The sequence below is a fragment of the Canis lupus genome, chromosome 1 (assembly GCF_011100685.1).
Source record: "Canis lupus familiaris isolate Mischka breed German Shepherd chromosome 1, alternate assembly UU_Cfam_GSD_1.0, whole genome shotgun sequence".
Classification (NCBI taxonomy): Eukaryota; Metazoa; Chordata; class Mammalia; order Carnivora; family Canidae; genus Canis; species Canis lupus.
Window position 1 is genome coordinate 67,175,326 of NC_049222.1, and position 19,030 is coordinate 67,194,355.

At 36.2% G+C, this 19,030-nt stretch overlaps 1 protein-coding gene across 6 annotated transcripts in view; it reads right to left on the bottom strand.

The window, feature by feature from the left end:
* PTPRK (protein tyrosine phosphatase receptor type K) overlaps positions 1-19,030 on the bottom strand; it is a 546,322-nt gene that overhangs the window by 15,247 nt on the left and 512,045 nt on the right. For 3 of the 6 annotated variants that reach the window (XM_038526752.1, XM_038526753.1, XM_038526755.1), the window contains 11 exons: positions 18,814-18,974; positions 16,903-16,938; positions 15,025-15,036; positions 12,521-12,705; positions 10,726-10,813; positions 9,619-9,695; positions 9,406-9,423; positions 6,752-6,788; positions 5,346-5,443; positions 4,828-4,944; positions 1,065-1,219 (listed from right to left, as the gene is read on the bottom strand). In XM_038526752.1, the coding sequence (XP_038382680.1) occupies positions 1,065-1,219; positions 4,828-4,944; positions 5,346-5,443; positions 6,752-6,788; positions 9,406-9,423; positions 9,619-9,695; positions 10,726-10,813; positions 12,521-12,705; positions 15,025-15,036; positions 16,903-16,938; positions 18,814-18,974 (984 nt within the window). Of the gene's footprint in view, positions 1-1,064; positions 1,220-4,827; positions 4,945-5,345; positions 5,444-6,751; positions 6,789-9,405; positions 9,424-9,618; positions 9,696-10,725; positions 10,814-12,520; positions 12,706-13,854; positions 14,135-15,024; positions 15,037-16,902; positions 16,939-18,813; positions 18,975-19,030 lie in introns of those variants that run through there. The other 3 variants (XM_038526754.1, XM_038526756.1, XM_038526757.1) reach the window with 3 other exon arrangements.

Here is a 19,030-nt window from a genome sequence, read left to right on the forward strand (position 1 = left end):
TTCTTTGTTGTCCAGATTTGGTCACTTCTCTTAAACTCACTGTTAATAAATTTAACTAAAAGGTATTGTGGGTATCTCTTGCTCTTTCTTTCCTTTTTTTTTTCCCCCCCTTTGCCTACCATCTTCTCAATCACTGTTCCCAGGGTTTGAGACAGGAAAGTAATTGAAGAGTACGTCAGATTTCTTGAGAAGGCTTGAACTGAAGATTTATTTTTCAGGGGACACAGTATCTGATCCTTACGGATGCCTTACTTTTATTTCATTCTCTGTGTTTCCCCTCTCTCGTATGTGTCATTTAAATTCCGAATAGGTTGTATTTTCAGGAAAAACAAAACCTAAGTATAACCTATTATGTAGCTTGGAGGGGATAGTATTTGAGAATGGTGTGCAGCATTTAGGAAAAGCGTTTCAGATTCAGTACATATTTTTCTGTTCACATCTCAAAATGAGGCCATGTAATTTGCTTTTAGTGTCTCTGAATGCTTGTTTTAAGAGAAGTGTCTAATCAGAAGGAAGCATGGATATAATGTTCACATTTTTCTGGCTTATATTTGCTGGATCTCACTGATGTAGTTTTCAAGGTCCTCTGATGGATGGCTTTTTTCCCTCCCTAAATTCTTAAATAGCTGTTTTATAGCACAAATTCTTGCAATTTAGGCCATTTAGTAACTCTGTATGTCTCAAATTTAGTTTTAAAAGCTGGCATTCTATTGGGAATTTACTAGATTGGCAAGAAATCTCTATTTTAACCTCCCATCCCATACAATATGGGATTTGCAAAAGCGATAAAAAAAAAAACAACCCACAAAACCCTAAACACAGATGTTGCCACTAAAAGACAGTTTCCACACTCCCATTTGTGAACAACACTACACACATCAGGATGAATGGATTTATTTTTTTAAGTCTCTATTCTATACCCGCCTTATAGCTTTTATTTCCCTGCTATTTTACGTTACCCATAGTAGACGTGCACTGGAACCTTGGGAGCACGCACTAATTTTGTCTCCTAGTTTAAAAAAAGAGGGCTGGAGATAGTCAAGACTATTTGGGCCAGCACTCACCTGCAATGCACCACGATAGGGCCAGCACTGGGGGGGTTGGAGAACTTGACCCGACGGATAAAGGAGAGAAGGCCGGTAGCGTGGTACGGTACCCCGTGGTCGGGCCAGCCAGTGAAGTGGAACTGCTTAACTTCCCGGATCTCATTGTATCCCCTCTGTGCAAACACGTAAAGAAGTGTTTTCCAAAGAACCCAAATCAGGCCATTAAACACAACCCCAGGCACGAGGCCCAGGTGACAGTGAACAATAAATGACTCTAAAAAGACTCTATCAAAGACAATAAAAAGACTCTATCAAAGATCACACTTTCTCTGGCAAAGGACGTTGGCCTGACGTGGTCCAGGAGCTTACCTGTACGGTCAAGTAACTGGAATCAGAGGTCTTGCTCAGTTCTATAACTCTGTGTAAGTTTTATTTGCCTTGACAGTATCTTCCTCACGAAATGACAACACGTAAAATTATGAGGAGAACAGGAAAAAAACCCGGAAAGCTAAAATGCTGCCCTATTGACCCAAGGCACTGAGTTTTCGAGTGGTGAATAAAAGCAACCTTCTGGCTTCCAACCTCAAAAAATATTTTAATGCCTTGCTTATCCATGTTGAAAATGGTTTTGAAGCACAGCATGGAGGGATTTTCCAGGACACTGCTACTTGAGATTGTTTTGTAAAAATATACAGACAGCTCAACTCTTCTTGGGGCAGACAATTTTGTCCTAATTCTGTGAAATAATTCAGCACAGAGTATTATTTAAAGTAACCAAAATACAACATGAAAGGGGAGCGGAATTGCTGCACCTCTGTCCCAGTGGGTTAATTTAAGAGAACCTTTATTTTTTTTTAATTTTTATTTATTTATTTATGATAGTCACAGAGAGAGAGAGAGAGAGAGAGAGAGAGGCAGAGACACAGGCAGAGGGAGAAGCAGGCTCCATGCACCAGGAGCCCGATGTGGGATTTGATCCCGGGTCTCCAGGATCGCGCCCTGGGCCAAAGGCAGGTGCTAAACCGCTGCGCCACCCAGGGATCCCCTTAAGAGAACCTTTAAATGCACACTTTGAAGCTGCTTCTTTTTGGTCAGAGAAGCCTGTGGCTTGTGGTAGTAGCAAAGCTTCGCAAACACAGATAGAATGCTACAGATTTTATGTATAGGAACCCACATTTGCAGCCCCCGATCCCGCCGACTCTATGCAATTCCAATGGTGCCCTGAGCTATCTGGGCTATCTCCACCTCACTCGTTCATTCAGAAAAGGGAGACAAATGCCATGAAATACATGAACCAAACTGGGAAAGTTTAGATTCAGTCCTATATAGACAGACCAAATGTACTGAAGCTTTGGAAGCCAGGGATCGGGTCTCATTATTCTTTCTGGTTCCTACACAAAACCCTGCACACAGAGTGGGGCTCGACAGCTGATATAATGGTGAAAATGATAAACACCCTCCTGGAATCATGCAGATGGAAAAAAATCACTTCCTTTATGACTTTTTAATTAATTAATTAATTAATTAATTAATTAATTAATTTTTTTCTTTATGACTTTTCAAGTCCACTCCACTGGGGAAGATCCTAAGTTGTTCTAAGACCTGATTTCAGCCAGGTCACCTCCTCCATATCAATCCTTTTACTGGAGGTGTTTGCCGTAAGGGCCTTGTTCTTTTTAGTAAACCTCAGCAAAAAAAAAAAAAAGTTCTTTTTAATATCTCGCAAGGCATGTTCACTCACTGCTCTCTGTACTAAAATGTTCTTTTTTTTTTTTTCTTAAAGATTTAATTTATTTATTCACGAGACACACACAGAGAGAGAGAGAGGCAGAGACAGAGGCAGAGGGAGAAGCAGGCTCTCTGAGGGGAGTCCGATGTGGGACTCGATCCCAGGACCCTGAGATTGTGCCCTGAGCTGAAGGCAGACGCTCAACCACTAAGCCACCCAGGCCTCTCTCTATTAAAATTTTCCCAAGGAATTTTCAAATATGTGCTTTTCAAAACAAAAACAAAAAACAAAAAACAAAAAAAACCAAAGTACTCTTCTCCAGTTCTAACAAGAAAACAAATTAAAAAAAAAAATTCAATGATGTTCCAAGATGTATGCCATTAACGACATAAAGTGTTAGTAATCCAAAATATTCCCATTAGGGCCAGGTGCATGTCTCCACTTACTGATTCACATCATACTCTACGTCCTTCATTACACTTTGAGGATTTAGTCACTTAGGACCCATGTCTCTGCTGAATCTATTCCTAAACACTTTAGAATTTTTTACTATTGAAGAGATTTTTTTTAACGTCTACTTCTGTTTACTGCTAATATACAGAAAAGCTATCATTTCTGAGTATTTATCTTGAATCAGCCACTTCAATGATTATTAGTTCCATTCTAAAGTATCTCTAGTTTTCTTGGTATAAAATAATCTCATGTAAAAATAATTTTAGTTTTTCTAATAGTTAGGCAATTTATTCCTTTTGTTGTCTTATTTCATTTACTAGAACTTCCCAAAATTTTGAATGCTAATGAGACTGATTATCCACATTACACTTCTGATTACATAGCGACCCCTGTAGGGTTTTTACCCCTTAATATGCATGCTATAGTTATTGTTGAATCATCTTTATCATGTTGAAGCAGCCTCCTTATTTTCCTAATATAGATTATGTCTTTAAAGAAAAAGTAAGTACTTTACACTATCTATTAATAAAATCCTATGTTTTTGTTCCTTTAAAGAAGATGTGATGAAATATTCAGCTAGATTTCCCACCACCAGTGTAATATCCTTGCATTCCTAGAACACAATCATTATAGGTCATGTTGTGACGTTTTCTTAATTCACAGCTGGGTTTCAAATTTTTGATATTTTATTTTGAACTTTTTTTGAGTATATTCTTGAATGAAATTGGTCTGCAAAGTGTGTGTACACACACACACACAGATAGAGAGAGAGATTTTAAAAAAGGCAGAGAGGACAGAGAAGAGCTTTAGAGAGTCCCATCTTTACCTGGTTTTGTTATCACAATTATTCTAGCTTTCAGAATATAGTTAGTTGGTTTTAATGGCCTTCCATGGTTTAAATACTTTTATAAACATAGGCATTAACTATTTGTTAGAAGTTAAAGAAACCTCAACTATAAAACCATAGTGCAATTTCAATGATAAAATTTAAGATTCCATTTTCTTCTGTCATCTGTTCAGGTTTTTAAGTCTTCTCGGTCAAATTTTGAGAATTAGTCTTTACTAGATATAAATGTATCTAGACTAAAATCTCCATCTCCAAGTTTACATGTATTATTTCTTATAGCTTTCCCAACAGCCAGTATAAGTGTAGCTACATCTTTCTTGTGTTTACTAATATTGCACACTTTTGATTGTCCCTCATTTAGAATTGATAGTGGTTTAATCTTTTATTGATCTTTTCCAAGAGCTAGCTTTTTGATTTCATTTATTATTTTCTGTTGGTTTTTGGCTTATGTTTAATTTTTCTTTTGTTCTATTGATTTTCTCTGGTTTTCTAGTTTTGTGATTTTTTCACATGATTCTAGACCATCTTTCAAAACAGAAATCATTTATGTGTTTAATATGTGTCCTAAGGTTTACAAAGATGCCTGGCACATGGCATGCTCTCGAAAAAATATTTGTGAAATTGAATGAATGAATGAATGCATGAATGAATGGATGGCTTTTATAGCAGCATCAAAACAAATCTTGATGGGGACTCTAAGAGAAAAACAATTTCAATAAACATATTTTAGGAGAAAATTTTCGATAGCTTACCCTTTCCAGGGTGAATGTCCTCACTACATATTCAGCAAGTGGTTCCATTTCCACACAGGTTACTTTGAAGTCACCATAAACTTCAGTATCATCAGGCCAATACTTGTAGCATTTAACCTAAATGACAAAAAGGGTATGTAGGTGGGCCTGCATACATTTTAACCAAGATGGTTTAATTCCAGTGGTAGCTCTTTAGGTTACAGTAAAAATATCATAAAAAACTATAAATGAGATAAAAGCATCTATTACACAATAAATAGAAAAGCTTTGTGTAGTCTCATTATAACATAGAAGCCTGATGATGCAATTAGAACCTATATAAACTCAAAGTTTCTTTTATTACTCAGTAAGACATCAAATAATTTCTTAGCTATCAAAGGTCCACTGAGGAGCACTCATTTGAAATGCTATGTCTATGAATTTTTAAAACTATGGAATGAGATTCTATTCTAAGTGTGTTATGTTTGGCTACTCAACTTATGTTTAGTGAACAAGAAAAAAATCTTTTTTTCTCTTACCCGGCCAACCTCAACTAAATTTGTAACCATCACAATGCAGGCAGACTGTTCTTGCCAGATCATTCTCCAGAAATCATATACTGTTTCATGAACTGGGCCTTTGAAGAAATTAATTTGAATATTTTGTTATCAGAGAAATTTTGTGATTAGAAGAACTAAGTGGTAAGAATATGCATAAGGTAAAAATCACGGTAAATACAATAAAAAATAATATTGAAGGTCTAACACAGAAATGTCACCGAAATAACTTAAATTCAGTTTGTATCTAAATTCACCCTACCAAAACATAGGCAAATACAACTTTTTTTTCAATTCACCTTATATACTTCCCATTCAGAAGCAGATATCACTAGATTCTAGGATATTTATATCTGTCACTAAGTTAGTTTGATACAACCTCAAATACATGTTAAAAATAGGAAGTCTTATACCACTACCAACCAAACAGCATATATTACCAATTAAATCTACCCACATCATTTATAAAACAGGGCACATTCAGGGGTTAATGAAGAAACATTCATATATATAAGCACACATCCCACCCTTATATTGTCATCTCCAGACCACAGAAGTGTCTACTGGGCTACACTCGATTCAGGACAAGAAACAAATAAACCAACCTAGAATATTGTTCACCATGAATGATCTTTCTGACTTTAAAGAGCTTACAATTCAACTCAGGTAATCCACAGATATGTGAAAATACTCAGAAAATTATCTCTTTCAAAACAGCAGCACTCTTGCTTTACTTCCCTCTTTTAAGAAATAAATGCATGGGCTAGGTTTCTTTTCTGATGGTCAGTGGTCAATCTGGAGAGATATCTGGAAGTGTTTTAGGATGTTCTTATTCCCCAGTGTGCTACTGTAACAAGACTTCTCTGCCTTTTTCTTATTTTCTACACAGAATGAACTTGATGAAGTCCCCCTTAGCCCTTGAGACAAAATTTTTTGTAAAAAATATTTTGGAAGAAGGTCTAACATTTCATTATAACATTATTGGCCTTGGACAATACTCCATTCCAGGACCACAAAAAAAAAAAAAAAAAAAAAAGACAACTTATACCAAGTGAGACATTTCTGGCTTCCCTCAAAAGTAATTCCTGTGTTCAGCACTATTGACTCTGGGACATCAGAATACCAAAACCCAAAGCACAAATCAGCAGCTCCTCTTTTATTTTAATTAAAAAATATATCAAGTTTCGATTTGTATATGTTTTACACAGATAAAACGAATCCTATTATACAAATGAATAAAGAGAATAAATAATCCTATTATACAAATCTCTCTCAGAAGATGTGATTTTTTTTTCCAGTTAAGTCAGATAAAATGGCAAATAAACCACTAGATGGATGAATATGCAAGTTTGGTTGCTCTAAAACATTTAAAAAGGCAATGTTTTTACCTTGAGTTGCAATGTAGTGGCTTGGTCTCTGGTACCCCTAAAATAGGAGAACAAATTGGTTATCATTTTACATCAGTATTAGAAATAAATGAATGAAGGCATAAAAAGATGAAGACAACCACCTGTTAAGATTAAGTTATAGTAAAAAGTCCAGAAATGAGTAGTGAACTCATAGTTCACTTCTCAAACCTAGGTTATCTGAAAGGTAAACATAAAACAAAAATTAAATGTTTTAAGGGCTCAGATTAGAATATGTATTGCGTAATTGAGTTTTGTTTGCTAGAGAATAACCTGCGTAGATATTGTTTGGTTTTACTAAAATGTTTATGCCTTCATGTTAATCTTTAGTCATTCATTCCTGGCAAATTGTGTTCAAAAATATTAAATCTCATCGTATCATCCAAAAGTACAACACACTGCATTACAAATGGACAACGACATATTAGAACCATAAAATAATAACAGAACATTCCAATGTTAGAGCTGGACAATGCATGAGTGCATTAAGTCAGAGTCCTGCTGAGACATTTTAGAGAATATTCCCGTACTGCAATATGTTCAGGAATCTGCCAAAACTATTTTGTGTGTGCCGATAATATTAGTTTACACACACATAATTACAGGTACACACATATATATAGGGAAGGAAGAGTTTTAAATAAAATGCATCTTATCCTGAACAAAAAATTTAGCGCTTTTTCCTTTTGAGTGTGCCAAGAGCTTTAGGTGGTCAAGCATTTAATGCTAGGTCAACAAAGAAATTATTTCTGATAAGAAATAAGTTGTTAGTTGCTCTCAATTGATTTGAATTCCAGGACATCATGAATATATCGCACGAGCGTTAACGGTATCATAGGGTTAAGCTTCGAATTTGTTTTGTCTTTATCAAAGGGCTTTGGCAAAAGCCTGTGGGACAATTTGTCCACATTTGCTGTGGGTAACGCGATGCGCATACAAACGCATGTAAGCTGAAATCCCCAATCTAATATTTAAGTGGCTGAGCATCATACTGCTGCCAGTTTGGAAGTTTCGTACTTCTTCTTATACCAGATAGTACAATTTTTCATGGAAAGATTTTTCTTCCAAGCTTTATAAACATTTCATCTCCCGATTTTCATGAAAAAATTTACCAATTGCAGAAGAGTCTTACGTATAATAAACTAACGGGAAAGGGAACGTTATAGAATTGTATAGTCATCGGCCAAAATACACTGGGGTCTTAACAGCACGACTGGGCAACAACACAGTCTCACTTGGAACACGGGTTTACCATATGAAGCACAGAGTAGTAGTATGACAAGGCTCCAGTGTATATGTCTTGGCAGAGAATCAAGGTTAAACTGAATAGGCAAAGAACGAGTACATATTTGTCAGAAAACTGTTGCATTTTTTAAAGAGTGGACATTAGCTTAGCCTTCTCTTTTGAGATGTCTGATAAATTTAAAATATTGAGTAAACTCGAGTCAAATGATGACCAGAATTTTCACCAATATACTCAGAGACTATACGTAATAAAATTAATTCAAAGATATCAATGATGACAGTTCACAAAATAACTATAAAACATGAACTTAATAAATGTGACAGAGCTAATTTCCTATTTATGGGAATTAGACAAAGTTGGGGCCTGATTTTCCTATGTTTTATGCAACTATAAATGCATACGACATAGATGCTGCAGTATTTGATCCTTCTACCTTTTGCCTCACAATTAACACATGTTTTGAACTGATGAATCTCAGCACACTTAGGATTGAATTATTTGAAAATAGCTGAAGTTTCGTGAGTGCTTTAGATGTGCTAGGTATTGTGCTGAATGTTCAACATGCATTGCTTTATTTAATTCTCAGAACGATGAGGTTAGAACTATTATTATTATCCCCACTGTACACATAAGGAAACGGAGGCACAGAGGTGAAGCGACAGTCCCAAGGTTCCCGGCATAATTTTGACCAGGGAACATGAATAAAGAGCCTGTCCTTCTTCCATGTAATGCAGTATTATGGTTTCCTCGACAATATTTTATCTTTGAATTGCTAATCACTTTCCATTAAATCAACAATTTGCACGTAGATAACGTTTGTAACCAAAATGTAACAGTGGAGCATGTGATCAAAACAGACTTTTTTTTTTTTTTCGTTTGCACGGTTCGATATATATGTGTGATATGTGTCTTTTACAAATGCAATTTAGTAATGCTTTTGCCTAAGTAATTTTAATACTTTAACAAGCCAATACCACACACCACAAAATAGTCTTCCTACCCATTTTTAACATCAGAAGTCAAATGTAAAAAGTAAAATTTCAGAAACGCTAATACACATCATACTATCCAGCTTCTCACATGTTTGGGGAAAGGGAAGAATAAAAGCCAGAAACAGAAATCATCAACAAATAAAACTCGAGTACAGAATAACTTGTCAAAAGCTAAAAATGGTCCTGTGTTTCTAAACATAGCAAAGGGAAGGAGGTAAAATAGATCTTCACACATGTAAAGGAGTTACGAAAAAATGAACATAGATATACCGTATGAGGCTAATTAGGTGAAGCATGCAGAGGTAACTAGTAGTAAGCATTAGTAATAACTGTAATTAAGAGTAGTTTTATTAAATATTTATAATAGGGTGCTGTTATTTACATATAGTGGTACTTACATCCCTGTACAGCCAAATCTACAGCCCAAACCAAAGTCAGGTGTGAAAGAAAGCACAACAACGTCAGTAAGTACTAGGACGTAGAACAAGGAAAAGTGTACAGTTTGTTCTTTATTTTAAAAAGCTAGCAATCACTTTATAGGTAATAACAAGCAAAAAGATTCACATGTATAAGCCAACAAATTGGGCACACCGAACTATAAAAATACTTACATCTATATAGTTGGCATTAATGTAATCGGAAGAAGGATCATCCTCAACAGGTTGCAGAATTACTCTGGAGTGGTCATCTAAAGGTTTTGAACAATAAGATGAACTTATTAAAAATTTCCCCTCCGTTCTGAGACAATGACCTCGGCAGACACCGAAAGGAATTCAGTGGTGGCTGAGAGCTTATCCATAATACACTACTATTCAAATCTCCTTAAGGAAACACAAGAACTTTAATGAGCTCATGACTTATTACACTATCCCATCAATAAAGATTCGATGGCTAGCATCTTCATAGTGAGGAAGCTTTTCGGGAGCGTGGTAATCAGATGATGAGTCATCATTTGAGTCATTCTAGTCCCGCCTCTTAGACGTGGCTCTAAATGGGGGGGATCTTTCCCTGCTGCATGTTACAGCACACGAGCCACAGAACTGAGAGGAAGTTTCAATCTCTGCTCCTGACGTCTCATTTCTCTAGAGGTGAGGTTGAATTCTGACGTATTCAGAAGACGTTTTAAAATAATTTAAAATGGGGGCTGAGTGTGGCAGGTACATCACTGGTTACAAACTAAACGTGTTCCTTTCCTTACCGTTCCTGCGGTTTCATAGGATAACCAATTGGTTTATCCCATGTAGACACCCTGAAGCCTTAATGATGTCCCTAATGACAAATAACAAGGAGCAATGGGAGTCAGGCACTGGCTCCGAGCAAGAAATAAAGGTTCTATGGAAAGAATAACACTCCCACCTTGAATACGCTTGGTAGAAGCGTTGTAGCAATTTATCACTGAAAAGACCTTTCTTTTTCATTATCCTGGTCCTCTCAGCTGTCAGTAACACCTCCACGCATTTATGTGCAAACATAAAATCAAAGAGCACGTTATCTCCACAGGGTGAAGAGTCTGAGTCAATTTAATTAACAAAAATGACGACAACTTCAGAGTCACTGCCAAGGGCTAATGCTGTTTTGATATTATACAGATTACTTTATAAACAGCTGCGCTTTATAAACTCTCTTAAAGTTTAAAACCATATAAGGAGGCCTTGTCGCTTACTACTTAGCTGCTACACACAATATTTACATTCACCAAGAACTGTAGGAGAACTTACATGCGATAATGTTTCCATATCGATTTTTTGCTCTATTTTGATCTTTTTTAGCTACATCCCAAGATGCGGACTGTCCTTCAAAGAAGCTCTGGAAAAAAAAAAGTAACAAGAAGACTGAATTTAACTCCTTTTCTTGATTCAGGTTTTATCTGTTCTGAAGACCAAAATAATAAAAGCCACTTTTCTCATGGCGGAAGGGAGTCCTAGAGTAGTAAACAAGTTCTCTTTTCAGATCTCAAAGTTTGCTGGACTCTTGTTCATCTAGGACTGGACTGAGTTCAAAATAAGGACAAGAAACAACTTCAGGGGGAAAAAAAGGAGCTTGAAACGATTTCAAATCTAAGATTGCTACAACTTTGAGAGATGGAAGTAGGGAAAGCATCACAACTTCAAAACTATTTTTAATGAGTATCTTTCCAATGTTTTTACTCTAGCATTTATAACAGGAAAAAAGAAAACCTGTTTTCCCCCATAATTATTCATTAAATCGTGTGCAATACATCACATGGCAGTTTCTTTGAAGATCATGAAAAGGACTGAGTCTCTACGAGGGACCATATGAAAATCAAAAAGAGCCACCATATCCAAGAATCTTGGAACAGATGAATTTGCTGATTGGTTTAATTACCATATGCAGCAATTTAAAATATGCGTATAGATTTCTTTTTGCAGTAAAACTTAAACTTTGCTCAACACAGGAAATGGGGTCTTCAAAGAATCAATGTCTTTGAAGTGAGGTACACAGGAATACACATGAAATGAACAACAACAACAAAAAAACCATCTTTGGCAGGATATTATAATTCCTTGCACTATTTTGTTGCCACAGCGTAGTGTTTCCGGTACTTGTCTACACCGACTCTCAAAACTCCCAGCTAATTTTATTTGCTCCCAAACTCAGGTATACAGGCAATCTGGAAATAAAATAGAGTTCAGAAGATTCCTCGAGAAGTTGAATGCATTTCAGATGGTCTTTCAAAGTCAAGTACTGCTTGGATCCTTTCACTTTCAGTGCGTGTACAGGGTGGTACCTACTTGGCGGTGGAGAAACTTCCTTCCGTGCCCGAGGCGGACACCTCTCAGGAAGTGTGCAAAGTGGCGAAGGAACTTTTTCCTTTTTCCTTTCTGCTATATTGTTTTTATTGAGATGACAAGTTTAAATCACTCCCTGTGCAGTGTGACTTCTACTTGTATTTTGGATTTAGTAGGAAGGGGAAGTAAGGTTGGAAGAAAACTTTCCCACATCCTTCTTTTGGCTTCTTAGTGTTGTCTGGATTTGCAGTGATCTGTTTTTGTTCTCAGCCACTTCGAACCAGTAAGCCACAGAGAAAACCGAGCATGACAAGTAGGACATGTAGAACACAGAGATGGACCCCACTTCTCACCAGGGGATCCACACGCAAGGAGGCAGAGAGGTAGCCCTACTGCTTAAGTCATTCAAATGGTCGAATCCGTAACAGTAACAGTGGGACTGAAAGGATCCTGTTAATGGATTTTTTCAGTGGGGGAGATATGAGGTCTAACAGAGCAGTTTTTAAATAGCACAGTAAAATTCTGGAATCCAAGTTTTAAGAATTCTTCAAGTGAATTTTGACCCAGAAAGTGTCCCTTTCTTTCAATTTCATCTGCCCCTCCCTTCTTCCCACATACACATTTGAGGATATTCTCATAGACACAAGTTTATATATGCGTCTACGGAGTAGACGTCACTCCTTATTATGCTGAAGGGAGGAAAAGACATTAAATCCCACTATTTGATTAGAAATAAAATGTAACATGGTTTAATAACTTTCACCTCATACTCCTCTTTGAACCCGTAGCTGTCTGATGTCTTCATGAGATTAATGTGCTGCAGTAGGTCGGCGACCCTGATGGCTGGGTGCAGCTGTCCCGTCTGGTAAGGGGATTCCGTTCCCTCACAGAGGTAGCGAGGTACGTCCAGTAGACGACTGGATTCCGCTGTCGCACTGTGGTTCTCATCTGGCATTTTTCGGATTCCAGAAGATTAAAAGAAAGACAGAGTTACCTTGTTTAATACATATCTATGCAAAGAAGATTATAAGAACTTCAGATTTTTCTGATCACAGGAGATGAAAAAAAAATCTAGCACAGGTCTAGGGCGGCTTCCATGTGAGGACAAAGCCTCTGACAGCAGCTCAAGATCTGAGGTCAGAGTTTACTACATCTAGGTCAGCAGGATACTGGGTGCTGTGAGATGTAGACATCTGATCCACTTTCAGAAGGTGTTAGTGGGAGATTTTGTGGGGTTCTCCTGTTTCTTGCACCTGCAGTCACAGCAGCACAGAGTAGGACCAGAAGATCTGGTTGTCAATTGGAGAGGTTTTTTTTTTTTTTTTTTTTTTCACTGTTGAGTGACCTGAACAGCCTCCTTCCCCACCATACCCCACCCTCGCTCAGACCCAGTCTAGGCAACCCATACCCACAGGGCTGCCACCTGGGGCTTCTGAGCATGGTACATCCCAGACTGGGAAACGCGGGCATCCTGCAGAGTCATGCCCTGGCCCCACTAAGTCTGCTGGCTGGGTTACACACGCGTTTAGACTCCGTCTGTATGCCCTCGGGTTTATTATGATGCCTGTTGATTTTACCATAAATATGTTCTGACTTTTGTGGCCACTGCGTGAAAGCAAGTAGGGTATGTCTCTGGGACAGAATGAGCAGGTAGTGTAGGCAGTTCCTCTGGATCTGATCCATCCAGGCTGAGCTACCCGGCTCCTTCTTTACGTTCCCGTGACCTCCTGTTCTACACCATGTCCTTTCACTTTACTCTGTATTTCAGTCATTTCTTTAGTAATCGATTTCTTTTCACTAAACTCTGAACACTCAGGGCAGAGACAGGGTCAAAGTTGTCTTTTTATTCCTAGCGACCGGTGCAGAGCTGTCATTCAATAAATATTTCGGTGAATGAATCAGTTAAGACAAACGGAAGCCCCCACCACCCACATTACAGTGTAGGCCCCACCCCAATTGTATTATGAGCTGAAAATGAAACTTTTAAGTCTCTTTATGTCACAAGGAAGAAATGAACAAGAACATTATACCTATGAAGAATAAATATTATTTTAATGACCACAGCACTAATCGTTACAACGAGAAAAAGCATGCTTATATTTACCACATTTAAACTTACCACTTAAAAAAAAAAACAAATGTTTTAAGGGGTGTTACTTTGGAAAGCATTATACTGCCATATTCATTAACAGAAGAGAAAGTACACTCTTAGGGAGAACTTTTGTTTTTAATGATAATGCATACTGTAGAGAACGATATTTAATTAACAGTCAAACATATTTCAAGTGCTGATACATTTGCCTGTTCTATCACCAACTCTACAAATAGGAAATGGCAAAAAATGAATTGTTGTCCCCATGATAAACATTCTTTCTTCCTGGAGAAGGGAAAAAAAAAAAGAACCCCACAATCAGATTTGTGTGCGTCTATAATTTAGTTTGATTGCATTATTTTACTTTCTCTTACTAGGCTGAATGTTTTTTTTTTTTTTTTTTCCTTTTCTTCTCTTTCCTTTTCTTTTCTCTTGGCACTTATTTCTAAAAATATGGCACTGAATCCAAAAAACCCCTGGTGGATTCTGTTGTGACCTAACCACCCAACTGGACTAATGTCCTTTCGTTGGGTGTTGCCCACGCCTCTACACACAAACATTTGCTAGCAAACACGATTCATGAATACCCTTTACTTCCTATGAGACCACTCTCAACTGATCTATCTTTGCTAAAATATTACAATCAATAGATTGACATAAAGGTTAACATATAAGTTAAACTGAGAAGCCACTGGCTTGGGCACTAGCACAGAATATACAGCTTAGGATGAGAAGCAAAGAGGACGGATAATGTTGGAGAGGCAAAACGCAATCACCCAAGCTGGAATACGGTAGCCCGGGCTTTGTGGGGCAGCCCCAGAGCTCATACCATACCTGCTGGAGCAGCAGAATATTTACAATTGTAAAAGGCTCAGTGAGAAACAGAGAATTCACTCATATTCCAAATCTTACATGGTATTGTCCAATATGAAATAAACAATGCTTTCTGTTTTGCATTAAGCTTTAACACATTAATACAATAAGCATTATTCATTAGAGTAATCACAGATGAATTATTAATCTCAGTACATTTCCACCTCATTACACCACCTAATAATGTCACTAGCAGTGAGAGTACATGTTCTAATCATTGTCCTTATTATACATTTAAGAATAATAACTTCGAATATTTCCTTGATGGAAAAGTTTTCTAGAATTCTTTGCAATGCACTTACCAGTTATAGGGACTTTAACCCAATGAAGCAGTAAAACACAAAAAAACAAAAATATGAATCAATATGAAAAGTTTCTAAGCGCTTTTAAGATCAGTACGTAGGTATTAATATCAAGCAATATTTGAAGCGACTTCAAAAATTGCTTTACAAATACAAAATCAAATGGATGTACAATAACTGTAAACACTATGATTCCAAGAATGATGAAAAATGCAACAAATTATTTCTGCATCTGATATGACTGGTGGGATTTAGTTTTTAAAGAATAATTTTAAAAAGCCAGCTTGACTTTCAAAATGAAATAAAATACATAACAATTGCTTATATGAATAGATTTCACAACTATTGTGTTAACTGTAGGCTTCCTTAAACATAAATACCCCTTTTCTCAAGGCAAACTATTGCAATAATCTTTTAAACTTTATAGTTTATAAAACTCATCCTTATTATTTCATTTTCTTTTTATAAAACTGGGAAAGCAAAGACTTATAAAAGGTACTTTCATGGGTTCATATCATGAGTCCTCAGGAGAACTAAGAGTTGGACCCAATTCAACATTTTCTTAGAATACTACTGTAATGAAACTTGAACACTTAGGTAACTAACTTTTCCTCGGTGAGTTTTTAATATTTTAATTGAATTTTACTTATTAATTTGGTGGTGATAGCATTGTATAGTATTCTGCTTAAAAGAAAATGACATTTTCTGAGGCATTTGGTGCCATCCCAATGATCATGATTCCTGGTTCCTCCCTTACATGACTGAGCTACCCATTGGGATGAATTCCAAATTTTTTCAGGATGTATATTCTTTATATTATAAAATTATAAGTTTAATAATTATTTTAGTAAAAAAGAGGTATATTTCACTTAACTGAATTAGTTGTATTGTTCCTTAATATTTAAAAAAATGTATTTTAAATATTGAACTCATGGATAATAAAAACATGCACAAAATATAAAGTTTTATGTTCACAGGGAATTTGAATATTTATATTTCATAAGAGAATTGGGAACGTTTAAGATACGTTTGTATGGCAATTTCCATATATCTTTGGTTACATCTTAAATACTAGAAACATGAAGGTAAAACTGATAATAGAACTTGTTAACATATAAGCAAGCGGGTCATGAGTCATTGGTATGTAATTAGTCAAGGAATAGAGTACAAATTGAAATGAAACTCATTCCATTCTTTAATATACAGTTAGATCAAACATTAATTTTACATTTGAAAAGGTCTTATTTATCACTAGCAACACCATTTGTCTTAGATGTTGTACAGTGGCAAACCTTGGCTTATTCTAGATTTCTTGAAGGGTAACACATCACACAAGATGCATGTAGAATGCAAAACCCCACATCAATATTGTAGCAACTTTACCTGCATTTATTAAATTCTTTATAAAGACAAAATGCAAGCAAATGTACACATCCTTAAATATTTACTTGGAAATGTGTTCTTTAGTTGCTATAAACTTAGGGGAATTGTAAAAATATTTCCATCAAGTAGATTTTTATATATAAACTAATTATTCAGGTAGCACTGGCCCCTGAGATGTGTGTATTTGGGTTCATTCTGCTAACCTGCATATATAAATGTTAGTGATATACTAAGGGCCACTGTACTTTTGTTCCAAATCTAACAGAACCAAGACTTTAAAGATATGTTGCTTTGAAAAAGCATTTTACTAATTTGAAATCCATTAGATCTGACTGGTTTCATGACAGTTGCTCTCTTTGATAAAGATCATGGCTTAATTTTCAAAATCAAGCTGCTTCCTACACTGTAAATCATTACTGTATAGACAAAGCTATATAACTCATGCAAGGATGTGTGATCCATGCAAGAAAGAACGGTAAAGAATTAGGGCCTCACCTAACACAGCAGTCGGCACAAGTGGATCATTGGGCACTGCAGGAAAACAGAGCTCATGAAGGAATATATTGCCCTAAAGTTATATTTTACATTTTTCCTTTAAAATAGATTTATGCTTTCTCAAGAACTATATTAAACTTTCTTTGATTATTATAACCTGCAAAGGTAAAATTCTCTTTTTCAGCTTGGGTTATCTCAAAACACCAGGAAAGGTGCATCTATAATTAAAGTTCAGCATTCTGTTCAATTTTAACAGCCAGGAAGATTCAACTTGACATGATAAAGATTATAAAATCGGTGGTGAGGTGGTGGTGGTGGTGGAGACCCATTTAGATCTATCAAGTGCAAAGTACTTAGAGAAGTAATTATCTCATTTTCATTCCAAATAATTTTTTTTTCAGTTAACTTCGAAGAGATTTAATCCTCTTTCCAAATTCATAAGTGGATATCAATAGTTACACTGCTGAATTCAAGCTTCTTAATAAGGTACTAACATCGGCAATAGGCAGAAAAGTTTGGGGAACAACAATGCTTTCATATCATTTTTGGCTAAGTATTAAATCAGATGGTTAGAGAGATGGTATATCTATATTTTCAGCAAAATTACTTTCAACGAAAATAATATTTTATGTTTTTCTCTATCATTTATCTTACAGTGGAGTAAAAGTAAAGTAGAGCAAAAAGGCCCTTTTAATGATTAAAATTAAATTTCAAAATGACTCATACAGCATTAGAGCTATTAATTTGCTGTAGATATAGATCAAGGGAAATTATGGGATGCTTTTAGGGCCAGTAATTATTGAAAATTTTCACCAAGCTGAACATTTCAGGAAAAAAAAAAAAAACACTTTCCCTTTCTATAAAACGCCATAAATGCACACAACCCTGCAAATACTTTATTTTCTCTTCACCAAGGCATACATGTTTAACCTGTATAGGAAATAATACGTCTTTTGTTTGCTTTTTTCCTTATATACATGTTTCAAACCAGAGGAAGCAAACCTCTGGAATCTGTGGTGGAATGCCTTTGCATATGCACGGCCAAGGATAAACTTGGTTTGCCTCCCTCATGCCTCAATTTTACGTGAGGGTTTGAAGAAACAGGCAGGGAATTTAACTTAAAATTTAAGTTCCAAAATAAACACCGTGCTATAGAACAAAGGATATGAAGTTCACAGGAAATTTGAAGATAAACAGTAATATTGATTGTGGGGCAATTATTCAAATCATCTGCCATTAAGGAGTACTTCAGCGTAAACGTCTCCAAAGCCCTGCCTTTATAGATCAACATTAGGAATTTTTAATGTGGATGAACAGATGGATGGATGGATGGATCGTACGATTCCCTGCCAATTCCCCAATGCAAGTAAACTTTGGGATTTCACATCAGATGCTAAGAGCATGTAGTCTCTTCTTTCCCCCTGTTAATGTTTTATTACTGAGATTCTCTAGTAGGAGTCTTTAGTAGAATAATTGAATAATTTTACCCATGCCGATAATTCCTAGAAAGAATTACGATGTTAAAGTTCTAAAGGGACTTTATCTTACACAAAAGAAGACTCAAATGGCAAAATAATTATAAATAAATTCTGAAGTGAAACCATTTTATGTGGGTAATCAAGTATCTCAACTTAGAGCAATGATGTGTGATTTGGCCTTAAATAGCATATGAATATTTTTTATGATACAGTAATATAAGTCACACAGTTTGCAATTAGCCTAAATCCAGTATCGAGACTGAAAACAAGTCTCCCTAAAAATTCCATAATATCCTCTATCACTTTTTCTCTTTCTGGTTGCTTCTTCTATTTCTGTTTTACTTTTTTCTCACTATTCAAAGGTAGTGTGTTGAATTCAAAGTGATTTAAAGGGCTTCAAAACCACCTATTAAAATTTTAATGAAGAACTTACATCTTGGACTGAAATTATGCTGGTCCATGAAGGTGATGGAAAGAGGATCTTCTGCGTGCAGAGTGCTCTGATCAGCGTAACTTCGGTCCATAGCATTCACCATGTGAGTCATCTCCTGCCGGGTGTTCCCCATGGCATCTTTGCGTTTTTTAGCAAGCTTGCTGCCAAGGCAAATACAAAGGGGAGACTTAGTGCGAGGCTTGGAGAGAGATAACAC